The 20,263-nt window shown below is 41.4% G+C and overlaps 1 protein-coding gene across 1 annotated transcript; it reads right to left on the reverse strand.

Annotated features, from left to right (window-relative positions):
* Positions 1-1,640: 1,640 nt before the first annotated feature.
* Positions 1,641-12,705, reverse strand: LOC140543111 (EF-hand and coiled-coil domain-containing protein 1). The gene is made up of 8 exons (XM_072666131.1): positions 12,089-12,705; positions 10,355-10,922; positions 6,472-6,578; positions 5,208-5,340; positions 4,927-5,074; positions 4,675-4,812; positions 2,873-2,942; positions 1,641-2,787 (listed from the first exon to the last, which is right to left on the reverse strand). Exons 1-8 carry the CDS (start codon positions 12,582-12,584, stop codon positions 2,633-2,635), a joined length of 1,815 nt encoding a protein of 604 aa, XP_072522232.1. The 5' UTR covers positions 12,585-12,705; the 3' UTR covers positions 1,641-2,632.
* Positions 12,706-20,263: the final 7,558 nt, after the last annotated feature.

A 20,263-nucleotide genomic window follows, 5' to 3' on the forward strand; every position in this document is an offset into this window, starting at 1 on the left:
AGCATTCATTATAATATTTTCCAACATGTTCGTAAAAATTTTACAGTTTTTTTTTTTGTCAGACATTATAAAAATGTGTCTAGCTGATTTAGGTGAAGATGCTCCACAGAAAGCTGTTAGCATCCAAACCTCCAAGGAATGCTGCGCGAGAGCTTAATTAAAATGTTCCCATTTGTAAAGAAATACACTTTGAAATGTATACAGGAATTGTAGTATTATCCATAGAAACATTTGCCATTTTCAAACAAATTTCAACCAACGAAATATAAAATAAAGTAACTTTAGCTAATAGTTTTAAGGATTTTTTTCCTGCTAAAACAGCTTAAACTTACTTTCTGATCAAAGAATTATGTCATAACTGCTTCTTACCTTTGTTTCTCGTCTTTTATAAATTTTAAACGTTTTTGCTTTGAGCAAAAGAACTGCTTCCATGTCAAAATAACACCAGTGAAGGCATGGCTTTACAAAATCACTGTGTAATTTTAGGTTGGTTTGGAAGCATCATATTGTGCTTTGTATTATTAAAATTAAATATATTCAGATATTCATATTTAATGTAAATATATTTTCCTGGATATATTAGAAATGTAGGCCTCCCTCTTGAACCTTTTTCACAATTTTATTGACAAAATAAAATGTTGCCCAGACTGTTGTTCCTTAGTTAAATAAATGCTTAACAGAAGCCTATGGTTAATAGAGGCCCATGTCGTTTCAGACATACTCAGCTCATTAATTTTGACCATAGTATGACTGTTGGTGCCAGACAGGCTGGTTTGAGTGAAAAAGCATGTGAGGTTGAACAACCATAAAGGTATGTCCAACCATAAAGTGGAGGGGTTCGACAGTTAAGAACAGAAAGCTGAGGCTGCAGTGGGCTAACTAAAACTGGACAGCTGAAGGCTGGAAAAGCATAGCCTGGTCTCATGATTATCAGTTTCTGCTGAAGTATACAGAAGATAGGGTCAGAGTTTGGCACCAACAGTATGAATCCATGGACCTAACCAACCTTGAATCAATGGTCCAAGCTGGTGGAGGTGGTGTAATGAGTGGGTAAAGCTTTCACCTCTGGGATGTGGTAGAAATGACAATTCGCAGCATGAAGGTGCAGAATCTAAAAGGCACATTCCCCACATCTTGTGGGATCCATGCCTCTGGCTGTTTTGAGAGCATAAGGAGGCCCTACCCAGTGGACTGTTTCACCCACTGTTTAAAGACATTCTTATTGTGCTTCATAAAACTATTTGCTGCGTAATATTATCACGTTACGCCTTCTTCGAAACTGGAGATAAAAAAGGCAGCAGTTACAGCAGTGGGGACACGTGTTTATCACTTTTTGTTCTTGTGACTCTTCTTCATGATAAGGAGTACTATGTTGCATCACGATATTTGCCCGGGACATCACATGAGGTGATGTCAGAGCTCAGTTACAGATGAGCTACTGTGAGTTTCATCAAGGCTGGAAGCTTTATCAGTGCATTATCAGTGGATGCAAAATTGTTTTATAATAGCAAACAACCTTAATAAAAAAATAACATTAGTATTAATAGTTTTAATAACATTTCATATAAATTAATCAAATATACAAAATCAGTACAAACATTTTGCAATTTTCAGCATCTAAAAGTGCTGCGATCACACATAACACACGTAGGGTTGCCAGATTAAGAAAATTCCATACATCTCACACATAATGTGCGCTAGGATAATTTACCATGTGATACGCGGGTGGGAAGCTTTGGAGTGTTCAGTGAGGCTCAGTGGTGTAGGCGGCTGTTTCAGAGATAGATTAGGCATTGACTTTATAGAGGTTTCTTTAAATTGTTACCTTTAGGACAAAGGTTCAACCAAATGTAGACAATCAGCCAAGACATGTTTGGTGTCTGACTTCAGCCTCTTTGGTTTTGCAGTACAAGGCTACATAGAGTTTACCTTTTCCCTTTTTACAATGTGGTAAATCCAATTAACCCACCCATTCTCAATCCAGCTATCACTAGCAATGCTCCTAACACTAGGAAGGTAAGGACTGCAGCATTTATGGACAGCTGATATGCACGGATGAAAGTGATGGCACAGAGGCATGGCTCGGGATTCAAACTTACAACCCCCAGGCCATAATGGAAGCACATTAGACTGCTTAGCCAGTCAGAGCCCATGTGCCAAATGTAGCTAACAAGTAATGAAGGCATATAGGCCTCAGAACACCTGATCTAACATATTGGCAAATTATCAAGCTCTTCTTAAGCAGGATAAAGTGTACTGGGGGCTAAACACAGTAAAAGCCTGATGTTGCCTGATCAAGACCCTCTGTGGACCACGGTTCAGCTGTTTGGTGTGCAATCCAGTACTCATCACCTGTCAAAACGGACTGAAATAAAGGAAATGTCTATTGATTCACATCTAACAAAGTAGGGGTGAAATACCTTATGCCAAAATCTAGAACCACTCTGACTGTGATGCCGGGCCTGAACAGAATACCTTGCTTAACAAAGACAATCAATCACCAGATCAAGAAACTGTCCTTAGACCACTGGCAACTTTTACCACTACCCACGACCCATGTGTGGCCTGTACAGGACCCCTTTTTAAAGTCTGTAGCCTGAATATAGATGGGTGTGATCAGTCTCTCTCTCTCTCAGCAGGAGATGAGAAGGGGGTTATTGGCATTTCGGTGACCTGGGGTCGCTCTGGGCTGAGACCCCAATTTGACCTCTTCTTCCCCACACAGGAGCTCACTGGAGACCAGCTGCTCACAGAGAGTGTCCACAACCTGAAAAACAGGGGTAGGATCTGTGGGCAAAGAAAGCGGTTAACATCTTCGTCAAATCAAGGAACAAAGGGTCTAGTACTGTATGTTAAGTACTGCACAACCTACCTTGGCTTTTTCTGCTGCACAGATCCAACGTGTTCAACAGAATTTTCCCCAGGGCTCTCTGTGAGACTCTCTGGTGAGGCATAAAAAAGTTCCTATTATTTCAGATCCATTATGTGTTTTAAAGGACTAAATAAATTGGTCACTTATTATATTCATTCCACACTTTCACATAATCAAAAATCCTTGAGGTTCACATGTCAGAATTAGCTTGCTGTTGTTCAAAGGGAATGGGTGTGTTTGCAGAGTGACTGTGCGTTTGCAGTCTGGGCACCAAAAAATAAAATGGCTTATTGATACTACAGAAGTGGCTTGTTTGCCATCGGCAGCCGGGGCCCAAAGAGAGCACAATTGGCCCTGCTCTCTCCAGGGTGGGTAGATGGCACTTCCTCCCCACATCGCTTTATCACTGGCATCTGCTGGCTGATGCATCAGAGCCAGGTACACCACGCTTTCTTCCGCTGCATCTTCTGCAGTTCGTAAAAAGAGGCGCAGGCTGGCTATGCAAGTGTTGGAGGAGGCGTGTGTCGGTCTTCAACCCCCAGGTTCGGGGGCATTGCATGTGATAGAGGGAGAATATGTAAGGCTTGGATAACTGGTGATCCAAATTGGTTTAAAAAAACAATACATTGTATATTAGCTTCATGCATTTACACTTAGTGGTCAAATGCGTCTCTGGTTAGTCAGACTGAAATCTGATGCCTGTGTTGGACAGAATATGCAAATAAGATAAGATAGTCCTTTATTAGTCCCGCAGTGGGGAAATTCCCAATCTACTCAAGGCACAGCAATTATTACTGGTGTTTGGGTTGTACTTTGGGGAGTTTTGATTGTTGAATGAATCTTGGAGAGACGCATGTGTTTACCTGGTTGTAATGCAGCTCAAATGCGTCTTAGATCACCTTCTGAAGTGATTTAAAGGTTTAAATGAGTCTTGGGTGTGTTTACACTCGCAGTGTAATGCGGCTTTAGGCTCATGATTGTACTTATGTCTTACTTGATTTGACTGACATTCAGGTAAAGTGTAGTGTATGCTGAGTATTGTGTATCCAGGCATCCATACTGCCTTTTGTATTTGTCAGCATCTAGCTCGAGGTATCTTTTGGACTTTAGCCTATACAGATTAGCTAAGTAAATTTTCGGAATAAACAGTGAAGCACTTTTGCAAGTGGCTCTAGAGAAAGGCATCTGATAAGTGTCTGAAATCTAAATGTAAAGGTGTTTATGAGAAAGGTGCTTCACATAAAGTTTAACTTTATAAAATGTTTATAAAAGGTTTTTGATGGTTTTTGGATGCAGTCCAATGTTTTGACCACCAGGTGGCTCCTCTAATAAACCTTGTGGTAAACGGTCCCACATTTTGAAAAATGTGAACCATGAATAGACCTGATTATTTATATATATGAAATTATACTAATTATTTTCTAATCTCTCTTTGTCTCTTGTTACTGTGCCTTTCAGACTCATATATGTAAATGACATCTGTTCTGATTGGCTGCTGTGCATTATGCCGAAGTTAAGTACCTTTATTGTCATTCTACATGTACAGTACAGCAAATGTCTTCTCCTCACATATCCCAGCTTAGAAAGCCAGAGGAATAGAGAGGGTTAAGAGGCCTTGCTCGAGAGTCCAACAGGAAGTATTGAACCCACAACCAGGTGATCAATAAAGCAGCACTAAATGTACGTCTAAATTTTTCACTTAAATGTTTATAAAATCTATCAAATGCTTTTATTAAAAATCTAGAAATGTTTGACCCTTAAAAAGGTGCCCTATTCACGTGACAGACCTCTCAGCTACGTACTTTTTCTCGTAGCTTCAGTAGGAGCGAGAGCGTGTCTGTTTGTTTCTCCTCCAGCAAGGACAGACGCACTCGTTCCGTCTGCACCATCTGACCCTCTGAACGCAATCTGTCCACCTCCTCCGGCTTCAGCTGCAGGTCCTGACACACGCACACAAAACACACACACAACAGGGGAGATGGTTACACAGTTATAATCCTCTTCAGACTCCTCACAGTCTGGTTTTATTGCTGGTGTGTGAAATACGGCCTCACCTTCTCCGGTTCTTTCTCGTCTGTGAGAGCGTGGTGCCGCCGGGCCCTCATCTTTGCCTCCCGTGACCCTGAGCAGCCACACGGCTCGCTGTAATGTCCACTCGAGTTCTGGGACAGGAGCAGGTGGCACACAGCTGTCTTGTGACACCTGGCCAAATACACACACACACACACACACACACACACACACACATTCACGTGTGTTAATATTAACTGATAATCTGCGGTTCCAAACTATCCTGTTTGAACTGTGGTGTGTGTGTCGTGATGACTCTCCTCACCCCTTTGAGCAGTTTTGAAGCCTGTTGATCAACCGCTTCACTTCCAGCAGACAGCACTGCCCTTCCTCCTCACTCCTCTCCTCCTCCTCGTCAGATGCTGCACGGCCCTCTACTGCCCTCTGCAGGCCTTCTTCTGCCACAGCAAGAACAGTAAGTTAACTGTAAGCCTATTCCATCAGAAGAATTGTATCTGAGAGTGGAGATAAGCTGTGCCTCAGCCCCGTTTTCATAACGCAGACCTGTAAGAGGCACGACACTGTCCTACAGTTTTAAATAGGGGTTTTCTTATGTAGTTTGCTTTCCCGGAGTCTTGATTTGATTCAATATTTGTATTTTTGTTGATAATACAGCTACACAGTGCTCAGTTCAAGCACATTAAGGTTATTTATCTACAGGTAAGATAGGTAAGATACACTGGATTGCCTATTTTTTTTAAATGCTGTAATAAAATCATTTAATTATTTTGTGTAATGTGAATGAATATCATTTAACCAACAAAACCAAGAAAGCCTGGTTTTGCTGGAGCGTTTTGGCTATATAGGATAGTCAGTGGCATTTCAACAGTAGGGAATCTCTGCTCTTTATTGTGAAAAAGGTTCTGTGACATAAAATGACCTCTATTATGTACCATTCAAGTGACCCGTCCTGGTGAAGGACTTAAGATGGAGACCATGTATTTACTAGTTGTTAGATGTGAAGGACCCAGGATGTCATGAACATGGCTTGTGACTAACACTGCAGTAGCGTTGCTGGGCGAGTCCAGTGGTCAGTGCAGTAGCGATGCTAATGCTGCATTAGTGAAGCTGGGCAAAGCCGCCATCTAGTGGTCAGAGAATGCTGTAGTAGGCAGCCAACGTTTCTAGGCAAACCAACGTTTGCGTGGCTTCATGTTCATAACTGATTATAATTCATTTCTACATGACGCTGTTCTGCTTGGCTGTGCCTCATTCAGACAGCATTCAGAGCTGAAACACTCCTGAGAGCTAAAATATGAATGGATGGGGCTAAACGTAAATGTTATTTCTTGTAATAGGGATTAGTTTCCATATATGGGCTGTATGGGCTGAGGGAGTGAATGATGCATTATTAATAATATTTAAATGTTGCTTCAAACTGCTTATTCAATAAAGTCCATTTTCCAAGATAGAGGCCCTTTACACCATTAAAAGTTCCAAATATCTGTGCCTAGCTCCACAACAGTGACTAAATAGCCTAAGTTATGGATCATAATCGAATCAGGGTCAAAATTGTAAGCTCCTCTCACCTCCTCTGATTAAGGTTTCGTCTCGGCCCGTGGGGAGGATACGGGGTGTGGACTCGACCAGAGTGCCAGGCCTCCGTTCACATGAAACCCCGCAGGTGCACTGGGATCTGCCAGAGAGTCAGAAAGAGCTGTGAGCAATTTCATATAGTGCGTACAGTGTGTGTACTTTGTTAAGCAATATGCTGCAGAACATAGAACTGTGCAACAGAGGTTAGGATTTGTAGTGTGCATCTGTGTTTGTGTGTGTTTGTGTGTGTGTGTGTGTGTGTGTGTATGTGTGTGTGTTGTGTTAAGGGGCGTCTCTGCAGGCATAGTTGATACTATTCTAGGTAAGCTAAGCAGCTAAGCAGCAGGCTCTGGCTTGTCTGTCTGGAGAAGGAATGAGCATTACACCATCACACAGCTACTTTGATGATATAATTAATCACAGGTAGTGGCAGATAGGTGAAATATTAGCTCTGATAAATGTGTATTTAAGACGCCCCAGGTACTTATTTTGATTGCTTCATATGAACTGTAATTTCTGTTAAGTGCTGTGTCTTTTATCACACTAAACCTTCCTTTGGAGATCAAATCTGACTCTTCTACATCAGAGCAGGGCTACGACTGTATGTACTGTATATGAAAATATACCTCTGCGTGTCACCAGTGGAAGATTAGTGGAAGTCACAACATAACTGGGTCCTGTAGGCCTACTGCAGAGTTTTCTTTAGGCTGATTAGCTGCCATAAAATGAAAGTGTGTGAAAAAAAGTCTGTTGTCCAGCAGAAGTCTGAACAGTCTTGATTTTTAATAGCAGCACCTATCTGCAAAATCTAGTGTCAGCCCTGCAGTCTCGTTTAAAACGAGGTGCGAGGTGATTTCTATTCAAGTTGTTCGGGTCAAAAGCAGCATTTAACACCCTGCAAAAAATGCTTTTTGGTGTACTTTTGTTTTTCTGTCATCCAGCAGAACAGACTTATTGGACATTTCTGCAACATAATAACGAGCATTAGGTGGGAAATGCCACTAACATATCGTCACATCATGCAAGAAGCTCATATCTCAAAAATAGAAAGTTTACAGAGGAAGACCTTCTTAATTGTCAATGGAAGTCATTTTGGTGATGTTTCCGGAAAATGTATTAAAGTATGTCATAAAGTTAAAAACATTTTTTAAAATACAAAAAGAGAGATTTTTTTCCTGACAGCAACGAAATACTGTATCTGTTCTTTGGCATATGGACTACATACGCCAATAAAAATGCCTGCAATGGTGATGTTTTGCTGTTGATTATCTGAAAAACAACTGAAATGAGCAGCAGCCAGTTTGTTGTTGATCTGAATTGATATAAACTTGTTAATATGAAACTGTTTTTTCATAAATAAATACATTTAAATTTCTTTGTGAATAAATTTAGGTTAATCTTCTTGTAAATACATTTTAAGTTAATTTTTCATAAATAAATGTAGGTTCGTTTTCTTGTAAATAAATTTTAAGTAAATTTTTTTGTAAATACATTTTAAGTTAATTTTTCATAAATAAATTTAGGTTAATTTTCTTGTAAATAAATGTGTCCATAAAATAAATTCAATTTAAGTTCATTTTCTCATGAATAAATTTAGGTTAATTTTCTCGGAAATTTATGCAAATTAATTTTCTTGTCAATAAATTGAAGTGCATTTTACATTAAAAAAAATTCTAATGTTCTAATGAATAAATTTAGGTAATTTCTCTCCTAAATATGTAAATATGTGGGTGTCAGAACCTCAGCACCTCAATGTTGTTGTATACAGTGTCTTGTGTAGCATAGTGGGTACAACATTGCCTTCCCCATAGCAGACTGGGGTTTGAGTCTATGACTGGGCAAGCACACCATCATACACCACTGAGAGTTATTGGGAAAGACTCCTAACACTACATTCCTGTGTAACCGTAAGTGGCTCTGGGTAACATACAGATGGAGGAAAGGGACAACACTGTGGCCTCTTCTAATCACATGGCTATTTTGTCTCTGAAAGGATGTGCTTAGACTTGACTCCCTGCCAGACAACCCAGGCAGCAGCGGCGCTAACACAGGATACAGCAGAATACTGTAATGACACGTTGCGCTGATTGTCTGCTGTAGTCATAGTTAAAGGATAATGACTAATGAGCTACAACAGGATACTAAACAGGCCTGCATTACTGCGGACAAACTTGAAAGGTTTCTAAGGAAAGGTGAGCACGCCTATAAACACATCCTGAAAATGCTGGTCTCTTTAATTCTGTTTCCAGACAGTTCCTACTGTTTGACTCATCTCTGATCATCCTTCTTCTCCTCAGAGCCCCTGACAGTAACTACCAGGCTACAGTTTTCTGAGTTAATGTAGGATGTGCAAGACCTGTTAGCAGAAACAATGAAATTGCTAAAGTAAAGTGTGTGGCTGATGTGATAAGAAGCTTACGTTACCCACATCTGGAAAACACCTAATCTGGGGGGTGTTTAGTATGGCTAAGTATGGCATCTGTAAGGTAAATTAATGAACTGTCCACATCTTTAACCAAATAGAACATAAATATCTTAGTAAGTATGTAAAAAGTATGTGATTTAATATAACATATTAGTATATTTAATTTATTAGAGTATTTTTGATCCTGAGCTGACAGCATTTTCACCAAATAAAATTAGATTAGATTAGATTACTAACCTTCAATTCACACTTGACTGGGTGCCTTCCTGCCTCAGAATCCTGTCTAACACTTAAAGCAGCATTATGCGAAATTTGTATTTTTAATAGAACATATATTTGTACATTAAATATATGAAACAGGGTTCTACAGTGTGTCTTATGCCCTTCTTTTTTCCTTATTCCTTCTATAAGTCAGAGACGACGACTGTGTCTGAAACTGGAGGTAGTAGACTTAATGCCTTGCTGCCCACGCCGCCTCAGAAGTCAGTGTTTATATATCGGGCTGAGTGGGAGGAGTTGCCACTCCACTTTTTGAGAAGCTGAGAAATACAGACCCAGCATCTGGAGCGAAAGAGGCCCAAGCCCCTAAGATAACGCATGTCCCTTTGCCATTCAGCCCAATTAAATGTCAGCAAAGGCAACAAGCTAATGTGATGTCTGATTGGTGGATTTAATATTTATTATTAAAGTATACAGTTTGCAGAATTAGAACTAACGAATCTTGACCTCGGACTCAAAAAATGTAGAAAATAATGTAATATTCACATCAACCATCGGAGTTGGGACATAATGTGATTTTAAGCTTGATCATTTTAAGCTTGGGTTGATTGTTGGTGCCAGACTGGCTGAGTATTTCCGTGGCACAAACGTCACGGAATAGCACCGAAATCCAAGCAGGAAACACACTCCAATTGGTTTCTTTTATTTAAACTTTGGGCAGACTTGTGATTTAGGAGCACCAGTGCAAGAACATGTGTTGATCTGAGTAACCCGCTTCATTATGAATCAAAATATGCAGATTTTTCCACTGGACATGATGAGAAACTACACAAGCTTTGTTTGCGTGTGTATGCATTTGCATCTGTGTCAGCAATGGGTGGAACTTAAAGTAGCTAAATGCATTCATTAGAAAGGGTGTGCACAAACATACCATGCTCCTATAAATAATATAGGCTTATTACACACTAAGGTGTATTACTCAGTAACTACAGGGGCCTCTGTACAAACTGGAGGGGCTGTTATCTGGTAATAGAAGTTTGTAATAACACTTTCGGTCCACCAGCGAATCCCAGAGGGTTTAAGGGTTAAGCATTGACGATATCCATGATATGCTCCTGTGTATTGTCAAATTCCCACCCCTACTTCTATCTTACTTTTTGTTGTTGCTGTTCCCATTCCTGCGGTTAACTGGAATCTAGTCATCAGCTTACATAACAAAGCATTGCAGGTACCTGAGTCTCTCTAGCGCTGTCTTGAGGCTCTGAATCTTCTCCTGCAGTGGAGCCACCTGCTGGGCCAGATCCTGGATGTCTCGGACTCTTTTCAGTCCTGCAGCCAGAGCACTTCTTGCCTCCTCTGCCCTCTTCTTAATCTCAGTGCTCTCTCTCCTCATATTGCCCAAGGTCTCCTCCAGCCTACTGACTTCTCCGTAGGCCACTGCCAGCTCTTCCTCCAGCCTCTGGTTGAACCTCATCGCCTCCTGCAGCTGTCCGTCCCGCGAAGCCCGAATCAGCTCGAGTTCCCGCAGCAGGTCCTTGGTGCGCCGCCGGCTGTCCCGTCCGGAACTCTTGGGTTGTCTCACTCTGGGGTCATCTCGGGCAGAGCTGCTCTGTCTTTCAGTGGCGCCCCCGAGTCTGCAGGACTGCGTCAGCCGCTCCCTTCGTAGAGCCACCTCGAGGGCCATGCAGCGGGCATCGCTGCTCTGCAGAGCCGAGCGCAGGTCCTCCACCAGCTCCCTCAGACTGGCGTTCTCCATCTCTACCTGCTCCCGCCTTGTTCTCTGCTGCTGCATGTCCAGCCCTGCAGTTACCACAGTGAGGATGAAGATACATTATCGCAGGCTGTCTTTGTTTCAGCCATAACATTAGTACCAGTAGTGCCTAATATGTAGTAGGTCCCCCCCCCGTCACCACAGCAGACCTAAGAATTCGAGGCATGGACTCCACAAGACTTCTGAAGGTGTCTTGTAGTGTCTGGCACTAAGGCGTTAGCAGAAAATCCTTCAAGTCCTGCAAGTTGTGAGGTGAGGTGACCTCATGGAACACATCCATCAGACTTAGGGGCCAAAGACCCTGTTGCTGGTTCACAGGCGGTTCCTTGCATGGAGCACTTGTGATAGGTACTGACCACTGCATTCAGGGAATACCTGAAGACCTGCCTGATGTTTTGTGCATGCTCTGAGCCAGCAGTTGTGTAGCCAATCACAATTGGGCCTTGTCAAAGTGTGTCAGATTCTTAGGCTTGACATTTTTCCTGCCTCTTTCAAGCTTTTGAAATATTATTTGAAAAAAGCATAGAGCTGCAGAATCAATGCATTATCATCTACATTTTAACTGAATCTTGACATTAGAATCTAATCACATCAAACCTTTATATAAACTGCATGGATAAAAGTATTGGGACACCTGCTCATTTATTGTTTTTTCCCAAATGAAGGGTATTAAGAAGAGTTTATCCTGCTTTTGTTGGAGTAACTGTCTCCACTATCCAGGGAAGAAGGCTTTCTCTTATATTTAGGAGCTTTGCTGTGAGGATCTGATTGCACTCAGCAACAAGACCATTAGTGAGGTCATCCCCAACTCCACAACACATCCCAAAAGCACAGAGCATACTTCCACTGCTCCACAGCTCAATGCTGGGGGGCTTTATTCTCCTCTAGCCATGTCTGGCATTAGGCATGGTGCCAATAGGTTGATGTTTATCTGCTTTAGAGAGTCCTACTCTATTGGTAATACTTCTCTACAGGGACTAGACAAGCTGTGTGTGTGTTTGCACTTGCAAATCTGTCAGCAATGGGTGTATGGGTCATCCTACACCCTTATAAATAACAGTGATTTAAATGACACTTTTGCACGCATTGCATTGCAATGCACTGCTGGACCTGCACTGCCTTCTCAGCCATTAATCATCTCCAGGGCTCTTGGAGGTTCTCCTGTATGAACCTAGCGGCGTTAGATCCACTTCACCTGTTTCTTTGCAGGACTCGTTTCTCTGGCCACATCGCCCGCTCCGTGCACGCTCCTGACTCAGGTCGAAGCTCACGCGTCTTCTCCTCCGCACTCTGGGCCACCGCGTGCGGATCTCCCTCTCCACGTGCTCCGTCTCCTCCGTAACGGGCAAGCGAAGGCCGCCCGTCACGGCTCGGGCTGCGAAAAGCCCGCAGAGGCGCGAGTGGAAGTCCCTGAAGGTGAGCGCTGCTGGCAACCCGGAGCAGACCTCCTCCTCCTCCAGGCTCAGGCATCCGCACAGCAGCCTGAAGTCCTCGCCGGACACCAACTCGCCATCCCCGGTACCGCTCGAGCTGCAGAGGGCCAGGTGGTGAAACACCTCCTGCAGGTACTGGTCCACACCCAGCGCCAGGACCACCACCTCGTTGCGCACGCTGGGCTCCGGGGTGAAGTGCTGCGCTAAAGCGCAGCGGAGCCACTCGCTGGCGCGGGCTGGCCGGATAGGAGCGAGCATTAGCGCCGAGCTAAAAAGACGGTAGGCTTAGTAAAAGAGAAACTACGCCTCCCAGGTCTTCGCATCCACGTCGAAATGTCCTTAAACGTCAGTAAAAAAAAATCTACCAACTATAAAAAGTTAAAACGGTTATTTTTGCGAAAGGCGATATAAAATATAATAAAAATATATAATGGAATATAAAATGAACTGTAAAAACTGTAAACACGGTAACGGTCAGGCATCACTTGCTATGATCAGACATACATAAAGACTCAGCACCACATCTCCCAGCTGTATCTCTGTCACTGTCTCTGAATGTGGGAAGAAACGTGGTACAACATCAAGCTCTTGAAAGTTGAAAGTACCTACTAATTCAACTCCACCCTGATGAAAAACGCGCTGGCCAATCACAGACGATGTCCGAATCCGGAACGAGACGATTGTTTTGAACCGGTTCGATTCAGTGAATCAGTCGTACCGATTCACACGTCCAGGATTTCGTAGCCTAGCTTTCACGCAGGAAACATAGTTTAATAAAAGCCTAAACGGATCCAAATTTAATATAATTTCATCCTTAGCCTTTCCAAATTCAACCCTATTCCACCCCACTGTATAATGTTAAGAACAACGTTTATGAATATCTGTTCTGTGCATTTCAAATTTCAACAGAATTAGTGAGTAGAAATATTATTGATCATATTTAATAACGTAAAGTAACCATCTAGAAAGAGAAGGATATCTATGAAGCGTTGAATCAGACATTATGTTCACGAAAAGAATCATTTTGGTCTGAATCGATTCAGTTCAGTTTACAGCAGAGCCTGCAGGCGTGTTCAGAAGGTGTCTTGCTCTGTTGCTCAGTAGCTTTTGGTCACTGGCTTATTCTTATGAGATAACCCGAATATTACTCTCACCAAAACTGCTGTAGTTCAACAGTTTGTAACTGATTCAATTTACAACAACTATAATGTGCAGAATGGGTGTTAATGGGAGATAATAAGGAGGTCCACTGCTTTTATAATATTTGTGTCCATAATTATGAATGAAAGTATTCCAGGAGATAAAAACAAAGCTTATTGCTACAGGCCAACACAAGCATTTTGTCAAGGACTACTCATCTGTTGTTTTCTCCCTTTTTATGTTTAGATAGATTCTTTATTGATCCTGAAGGAAATTTAGCAGCCAGTAGCAACTGCATAATACAGCACAGTGATACAATTCAATAATTACAATAACAACAGCAAATAGAAGACAAAAAATGCATTTAACCAACCGGAAATAAAAGGCAGTGCAGTTATGAAGAATAAAAAATGAATAACGTGCAGGAGGAGAGGGTATCAGCAGACAGATGACGATACTGACAAAATATGTGCATATACTGGTATTTAAGTAAAGTGTTTAGTTCACTCTCATTTCTGAACTTCTGAATTGAGCATATTTGTGGCACTTATGCATAAAAATGAAATTATTGCATATAAATGTATATGTCTTATTTATTTTATTCTGTTCTGTTTATTCTGCATTTTGTGATTTTATGAATTTCAGTGCATTAATTATTACGTACATACCACTGTTCTTTTTTCATTTTTCATCATTTTTGTTTTATTTGTAAATATGCACATCGTTTGTTTGGTTTATCCTGTAAAGAGAGTAATAGAGAAGAAACAAGATTAAAGTAAAGGACTGATACCATCCGACACTAAGCAGCAGGTAAATATTTGCGATGATGTCGCAAATATCCAGATTTGTGCATGACATCATCTGGCGCCATTAATCTGTGGTTGGCTGCGCTCCATTTGAACTGGGAAGTTGATATTTCTGGGTTCCAGGTAAGAAATTTCATCTGAAACACCCACACAAGCTGTATTTCCTACTCGGAAAGTCAAAGTCCAAGATACAGGTAAGCATCTTCACATCAACAGTAATAAATCAGTAATCAACAGTAAAATCAAAACAGTAATCAACAGTAATAAAAGCAGTAGTATTATATAGTTTATAGCACTGCTGTCTATCTGCCTCAGTAAAACAGTCGTACACACAGTACTGTCCAACTTCAATCTGTGGACATTTCCATGGAGTTGCAGAAAATACTGCAAAATACACTGTTACTGTCAACTGGTATCTGGTATATATTGCGGCTGGATTTGCCATAAATACCTAATAAAGCAATGTCAATGTCTGTAAATGTTTTAAAATAGTGTACAATTCTCGTAATGTTTGTCTGGAACTTGGGTTTCAACTCAGATCTGAAGTCATTCCCAGCTCAGACATCCGACTTCTGAGGAAAATAGAATGCAGTATCAGCTACTTTCCTCTGAAAACCAGTTATACACTGGATAAGCAAAAACATGTAGATGATCAGCATTACAGCAGCCTAGCAGTTAGCATGCTGGCTAACATGGCTACCCTAAACAATAAAACCTAAAAGTAAAGATACTTCTACCATCTAAAGCAGTCTTTTGACTGACTGCGCATGATATGGCATAAGGTTATAGCTAGTGGGGAAGGAATTTTACATATTATGCTAATTTAGCCTTTGCGGTTTTAGTGCTGCTATACGAAGCCTCACCAACGCAGCCAAGGCAGTCCTTCTAGTACTTTTATTGGTCGAAGATGCAAATTTGAATGTCAGAATTCACCAAAGCTAACAAAGTAACATAATTTGGAATACGAATTTTATTCTTTATGGAAGAAGGTAGTGACTTGACCTCCAGGCTAATTACACACTGCAGATCTTTCTCCTAAAGATTAAACAGAACTATAGAGGTTTGGCTCTTCTGGAAGGACCGGCTTAGTTGTGCCAATATTTAAACATGCATTTAAAGACCACAGTTCCACACCACTATTTACAGAAGACTAGTTTACAATGCAAATACATAATCAGCCCATCTGAAGCAACAGCAGCAGAACATCCCCAGCTCTCAGGGGAAGAATCCAGTTTGCCATTAATTTGATGATTAACCGCACCCAGGATAGGTATGGTGGCGGCATGACGAGAAGTGAAAGAATTCGATATTACGTCTGTTCAAAATAGATGTTTTCAAACACTGTTTGAGTCACGGGTCTGTCTTTCATGACTGGAACTCTGAGTGCTGATTCAGGTAGCTTCCTGTGAGTAACACACACTTAAAAGACACACGATACAGTCGTCTTCCCTTGGCCATTAAAAAAAATGAGAGACCTCGGCTTAGCCTTAGGAACAGCTATCTTCAAGCACAAAGCGACTTATCACACCCCTGTCAGTGGCCTGACAAATTCTTCCATCCCAGGAAATTCCCCCCACTCTATGTCTATTTGTTCACCTCACCATGTGCCACTTACAGGTCATTTATGTCAGGTTGCCAAACCACAAAACCCAGTTTATTCTGTAGGTGAGTCAGAAAAAAGGGTTCTTTCGTTGAAAGGGCTGCTCAAACACAAAGGTGAGCAAGCTCAGCTCACGGGGAAGTTTCGTTTTTGGCTTTTGGAAGATGAGTCACCTGCACAGTGCCGGCAGCCATGCTTTTGTTGTTTTGTCTGAATCACAGGTGATATCAGGCTCCAGCGCCACAGCGTCCACCTCTCCTCAGGTTATCATGTTGCCATTATCATGTCCATCTTGATCAGGCGGCCTGGCCAAAAGATCAGATCAGATGTTTCTGCTCTGCTCTGCGTGTAGAATGTGCACAAGTGTACAGACATGTCAATGTCTTAAACTTGGCTTCATTGTTTTCATTTCTAATCAGCATAAAGGGCTTAAAAGTAATGAAATATGCAAACAACTGACTCAAATCTATCTCTACAAGCTTGTATAATCTCCATGGAAAAGCACTGGGGCACTCTGGAGCAGCTGAACCATACCCAATGCCAAGCTACAGGGGCATTTAAAGCTGCCCCAGCATTGGCACTGCAACTTCTGGAGCAATGGAGCTTCTTTCCTTTTGCCTTTTGGAAGAGCTGGAGCGCCAGAATTAATGCTCACTAATGCCCTTGTGGCTGAATTCTAACAAATCTTCAAAGCAATGCTCCAACATCTAGTGCAAAGTCCTGACAAAAGAATAGAGGCAGTGGTAGGTGGTAAGGAGTCCCCATTCTTAATTTCAGAATTTCAAATTTGCACTTTTAGCACTTATAATTAAAGCAATCAAGCAACATTAAAAAAAATATATCTTTTTTAATGGTTTATAGTATAGTCCTGATCTAACCCTCTTACCACATGCTAATATGTATATACTGTAGGTATGTATTCATTTCAATTATAATTAATTAATTATAAATAATTAATTAAAATTGTCGGTCTCCAAAATAGCAACTTTACAGAAGAAGGCAGCTTTCAATAGAAGTCATTGTACAATGATTTTATTCCAAATCATTTAGGAAAGTTTCTATTGGTCCATTCATCCTGAATTAATTACACAGAGTACATAGCAGCTATAGGGTTCAAAAGATGAGGAAAACAAAGAATTGACAAAAATGGAGACACATGTTTTAATTGGAAAGCAGCAACATGCTGGAGGTTTATGCAGGTAAGATAAGCTCAGTTTTGATTATATTATCAAGGTTATGAAGGCTTTTGTGGGGAATATCTCATACATATGCTAAGCAACTTCAATAAGAATGTGCAACTTCATAATTGCTGGCAAGATTAACACCGTACCAGTCAGGATTAGCAGATATAGCAAATTACACGTTTGTATTTGGCATATTTACTGATTAAAGGTGCCCTAGAATTAAAAAGCTTGCATAGTTGATTAATTATTATAGAATTATCGCTCAGAAGTAAACCCCCCATAAATTAAATGAAACTGTAATTTCCATGATTTTATTTATACCCCAAAACGTACATATACCCAGACCGCTAATACAAGCTAAATACAACAGCTTCCGTGGGAGAATATGCAAGCTAAAAAAGGCCAAAAGCTAACAATAACCAACTGATTGAAGGACTACTCTAAGGTGAGTCACAAGGAAGCCGATGAAGCTAGCCAGGTGCCATTTGGGTGCTAACCTAAAAGTTAATCCTACCATGACATTTGGACACAGAGAGGACAGCACCACTATCCAGAAAGACTCAGCAAGGTTCTTTTTACAGTTTTAAATGCTAAAATTCCAGGCTAGTCTAGGCTTAAAAAATCTGTTCTCAATTCTATTAACAAAGTTTGAACAAATGCTCTGTAAATCTTGTCCAAGCTAGCAACACTGGCTACAAAAGAATGCATTCATATGCAAAGCATATATCGGTCACTCATTCAATAACTGCTGTGAATTACTCAGTAACGTCTCTGAAACTACTGTGTGTGGTACGCAGTTATGACACTGAGCAATAGGGCTCTGTATAAAGAGTTTAAGGGGTTAAGATTAACAATTAACCCACTGTAACCTAACTGGTCTCAGATGAGCACAAAAGCTGCATCCCAACAGTGATGAACTGTACTCATTTGGCGATACTGAGCTTCTTATCCCTTTCCATTCCTTCAAAAGACCCTCACTATTCTCCCTAATGAAGCATCATTACTGGCGCCCCTGCCTTCACAACAGATGTCTGTAATTATCAGACGCTACTTTTAGCCTCCCAAACAGATTGGTAAATAACGTGCTGTGAGATTAATTAAACTTCATCGGATCAATGGTAAATCGGAAAAGGGCCATTCATTACAGTGGAGGCTTGGCCTGTGGTCTAAACCCACAGCTGCTTCTTCAAAGCCTGTTTACTTTGGGTGAAAGGGTCTTATTTGAAACTGAAAGGGCTTGTGGACAAATAGGTGCAATAATAAGGGGTGTGGAGTTGGGGTCAAAGTGGCTAGGGGAGCAAGAAGCCACAGCCCTGTTGTTGTCCACTATAGGCCAGTAACTGTATTGACAGGCCTGGAGCCTTAGCTTTTGTCTGAGCCATATGTCTCCCTGTGGACCAGAGTCATTGAAGGTTAGAGGCTACATGAGGGCAAATTATTACAGAACCCATTCTAGACCATTTTATACACACAGACACACAATACAGATTACCTGATTTTTATGTTTGCATAATATACACAAATATAACATGCAAATGAACTCACACACATACACCATGTATTGTTGTGGTCAAGGAAGTGCTTTTGTTCTCAGAAGGTCAACACAGCAAGAATGAGGAGGAGCTTCTTCCCACAGACTATCTGGGCCTTTAACCAGGACAATCATTGGGTCTACTTACATATACATGTACAAAGCAATTTGACACAGTTACATATTTTAATTAAAATGTATTTAATGTATTAGCCATTTAAGGGAATAACCACCCTTGGCTCGGATGACTCTGGCAAGACATCGCGGCATGGAAGGTTTAGGTGGTGTGTTGATTGCATTTCAATTGTTCATCGTTCCCCTCTGGCATCAATGGCCATGGGGCACTCACTATGTGAAAAGTCAACCATCCTTTGCCCAGTACCCTTTTATTATGCCCAGTCCAATTGTACCCATAGCCCATGATGATCGTTTTGCACTCTGCTACAACTGACTGGTGTTCTTGCTTATTTATACCTGCAGCAAACCCTGTCACGTGGCATATGTGACGTTCCTGGCCAAACCAGTGGTGGTCCTACTGGTGTCATATGACTGTAACAGTGGGCGAAGAGTGGTAGCATTTTGGAAAACACTTCTGTTATGTTTTACAGCCGCTGTAGCGACACTGTCCCGAGAACAATGCCAAACGTTATAACGCTGTGGAACAGTGGAACTGAGTTAGGGAGTTGGGAAGGGACGAGGTGATCATCCAACATCCTGACCTCACTAGTGCAATCAAATCCTCACAGCAATGCTCCAAAATCTATCAATTATCTAGCAATGATGCTAACCAGCTAACACAGGTACTGACTGATAAACTCGTGGGAGTTTGTTATAAAGAACTATTGGGCAGCGGAGGCACTTGACTATTCTCACAGCAGCTAATCATTATGAGTCAAACTCGAAGAGTTTGTAGGTTTAGAATTCCACTATCAAGAAGATAAATCTTGTACTGGGCAGCACCACATATCAGGGTGAAATGCTAACACCATCATGTGCCTCAGACTCAGGAGTTTGATGCCTGCTCTGACTAAATGCTACTGCGATACCAAGAAGAATTTGCATGTGTAACATGATAAGACAATAAGCCTCTCTGATTCTTGTTTCAGCGTTGCGATTTGGGTTGCACTGGACCACTGAGGTACTAGCATACTTCCCACCCAAAGGCCTGCTCCTCAGAACACACATACATATGAACTGCATACACATACACACACATGCACACACACATAGACCAAATACCTGTGCAGTTGCAACACAGCCTATATCTCTCCCCTCCCTGACCTAGAAAGCGAGGTAAGCCCTATATCGCCTTTGTTACATCTAATCTCTTTCCCCACAAACACATGCCTGACATTTAGCAGGAAGCAATGCAGAGTTAAAAGTTGGGAGCCAAAACAGAGAGTGTGTTTTTGTGTCTTGGGAAAGGCTGTTGCAGCTGACACCCTTTGACCAGTTTCAGTGCATTAGAACATTGATTTCCTCTGAGCTGAACGATTTCTTAGAGTCCTTCTCACGATCATAGCTTATCTGAGCTTATCTTAGCAGTGGCCATAAAAACTAGGACCTTCAGTGCAAGCAGGAGTGTTAAACTGCACAAACCCTGTTATGGTGGCACAGCTTTATAGCAACGAGTTGCAGAAGTAAACATTTAAAACGATGGGCCTTGAAGGAAGTCT

The sequence above is a fragment of the Salminus brasiliensis genome, chromosome 21 (assembly GCF_030463535.1).
Source record: "Salminus brasiliensis chromosome 21, fSalBra1.hap2, whole genome shotgun sequence".
NCBI lineage: Eukaryota > Metazoa > Chordata > Actinopteri > Characiformes > Bryconidae > Salminus > Salminus brasiliensis.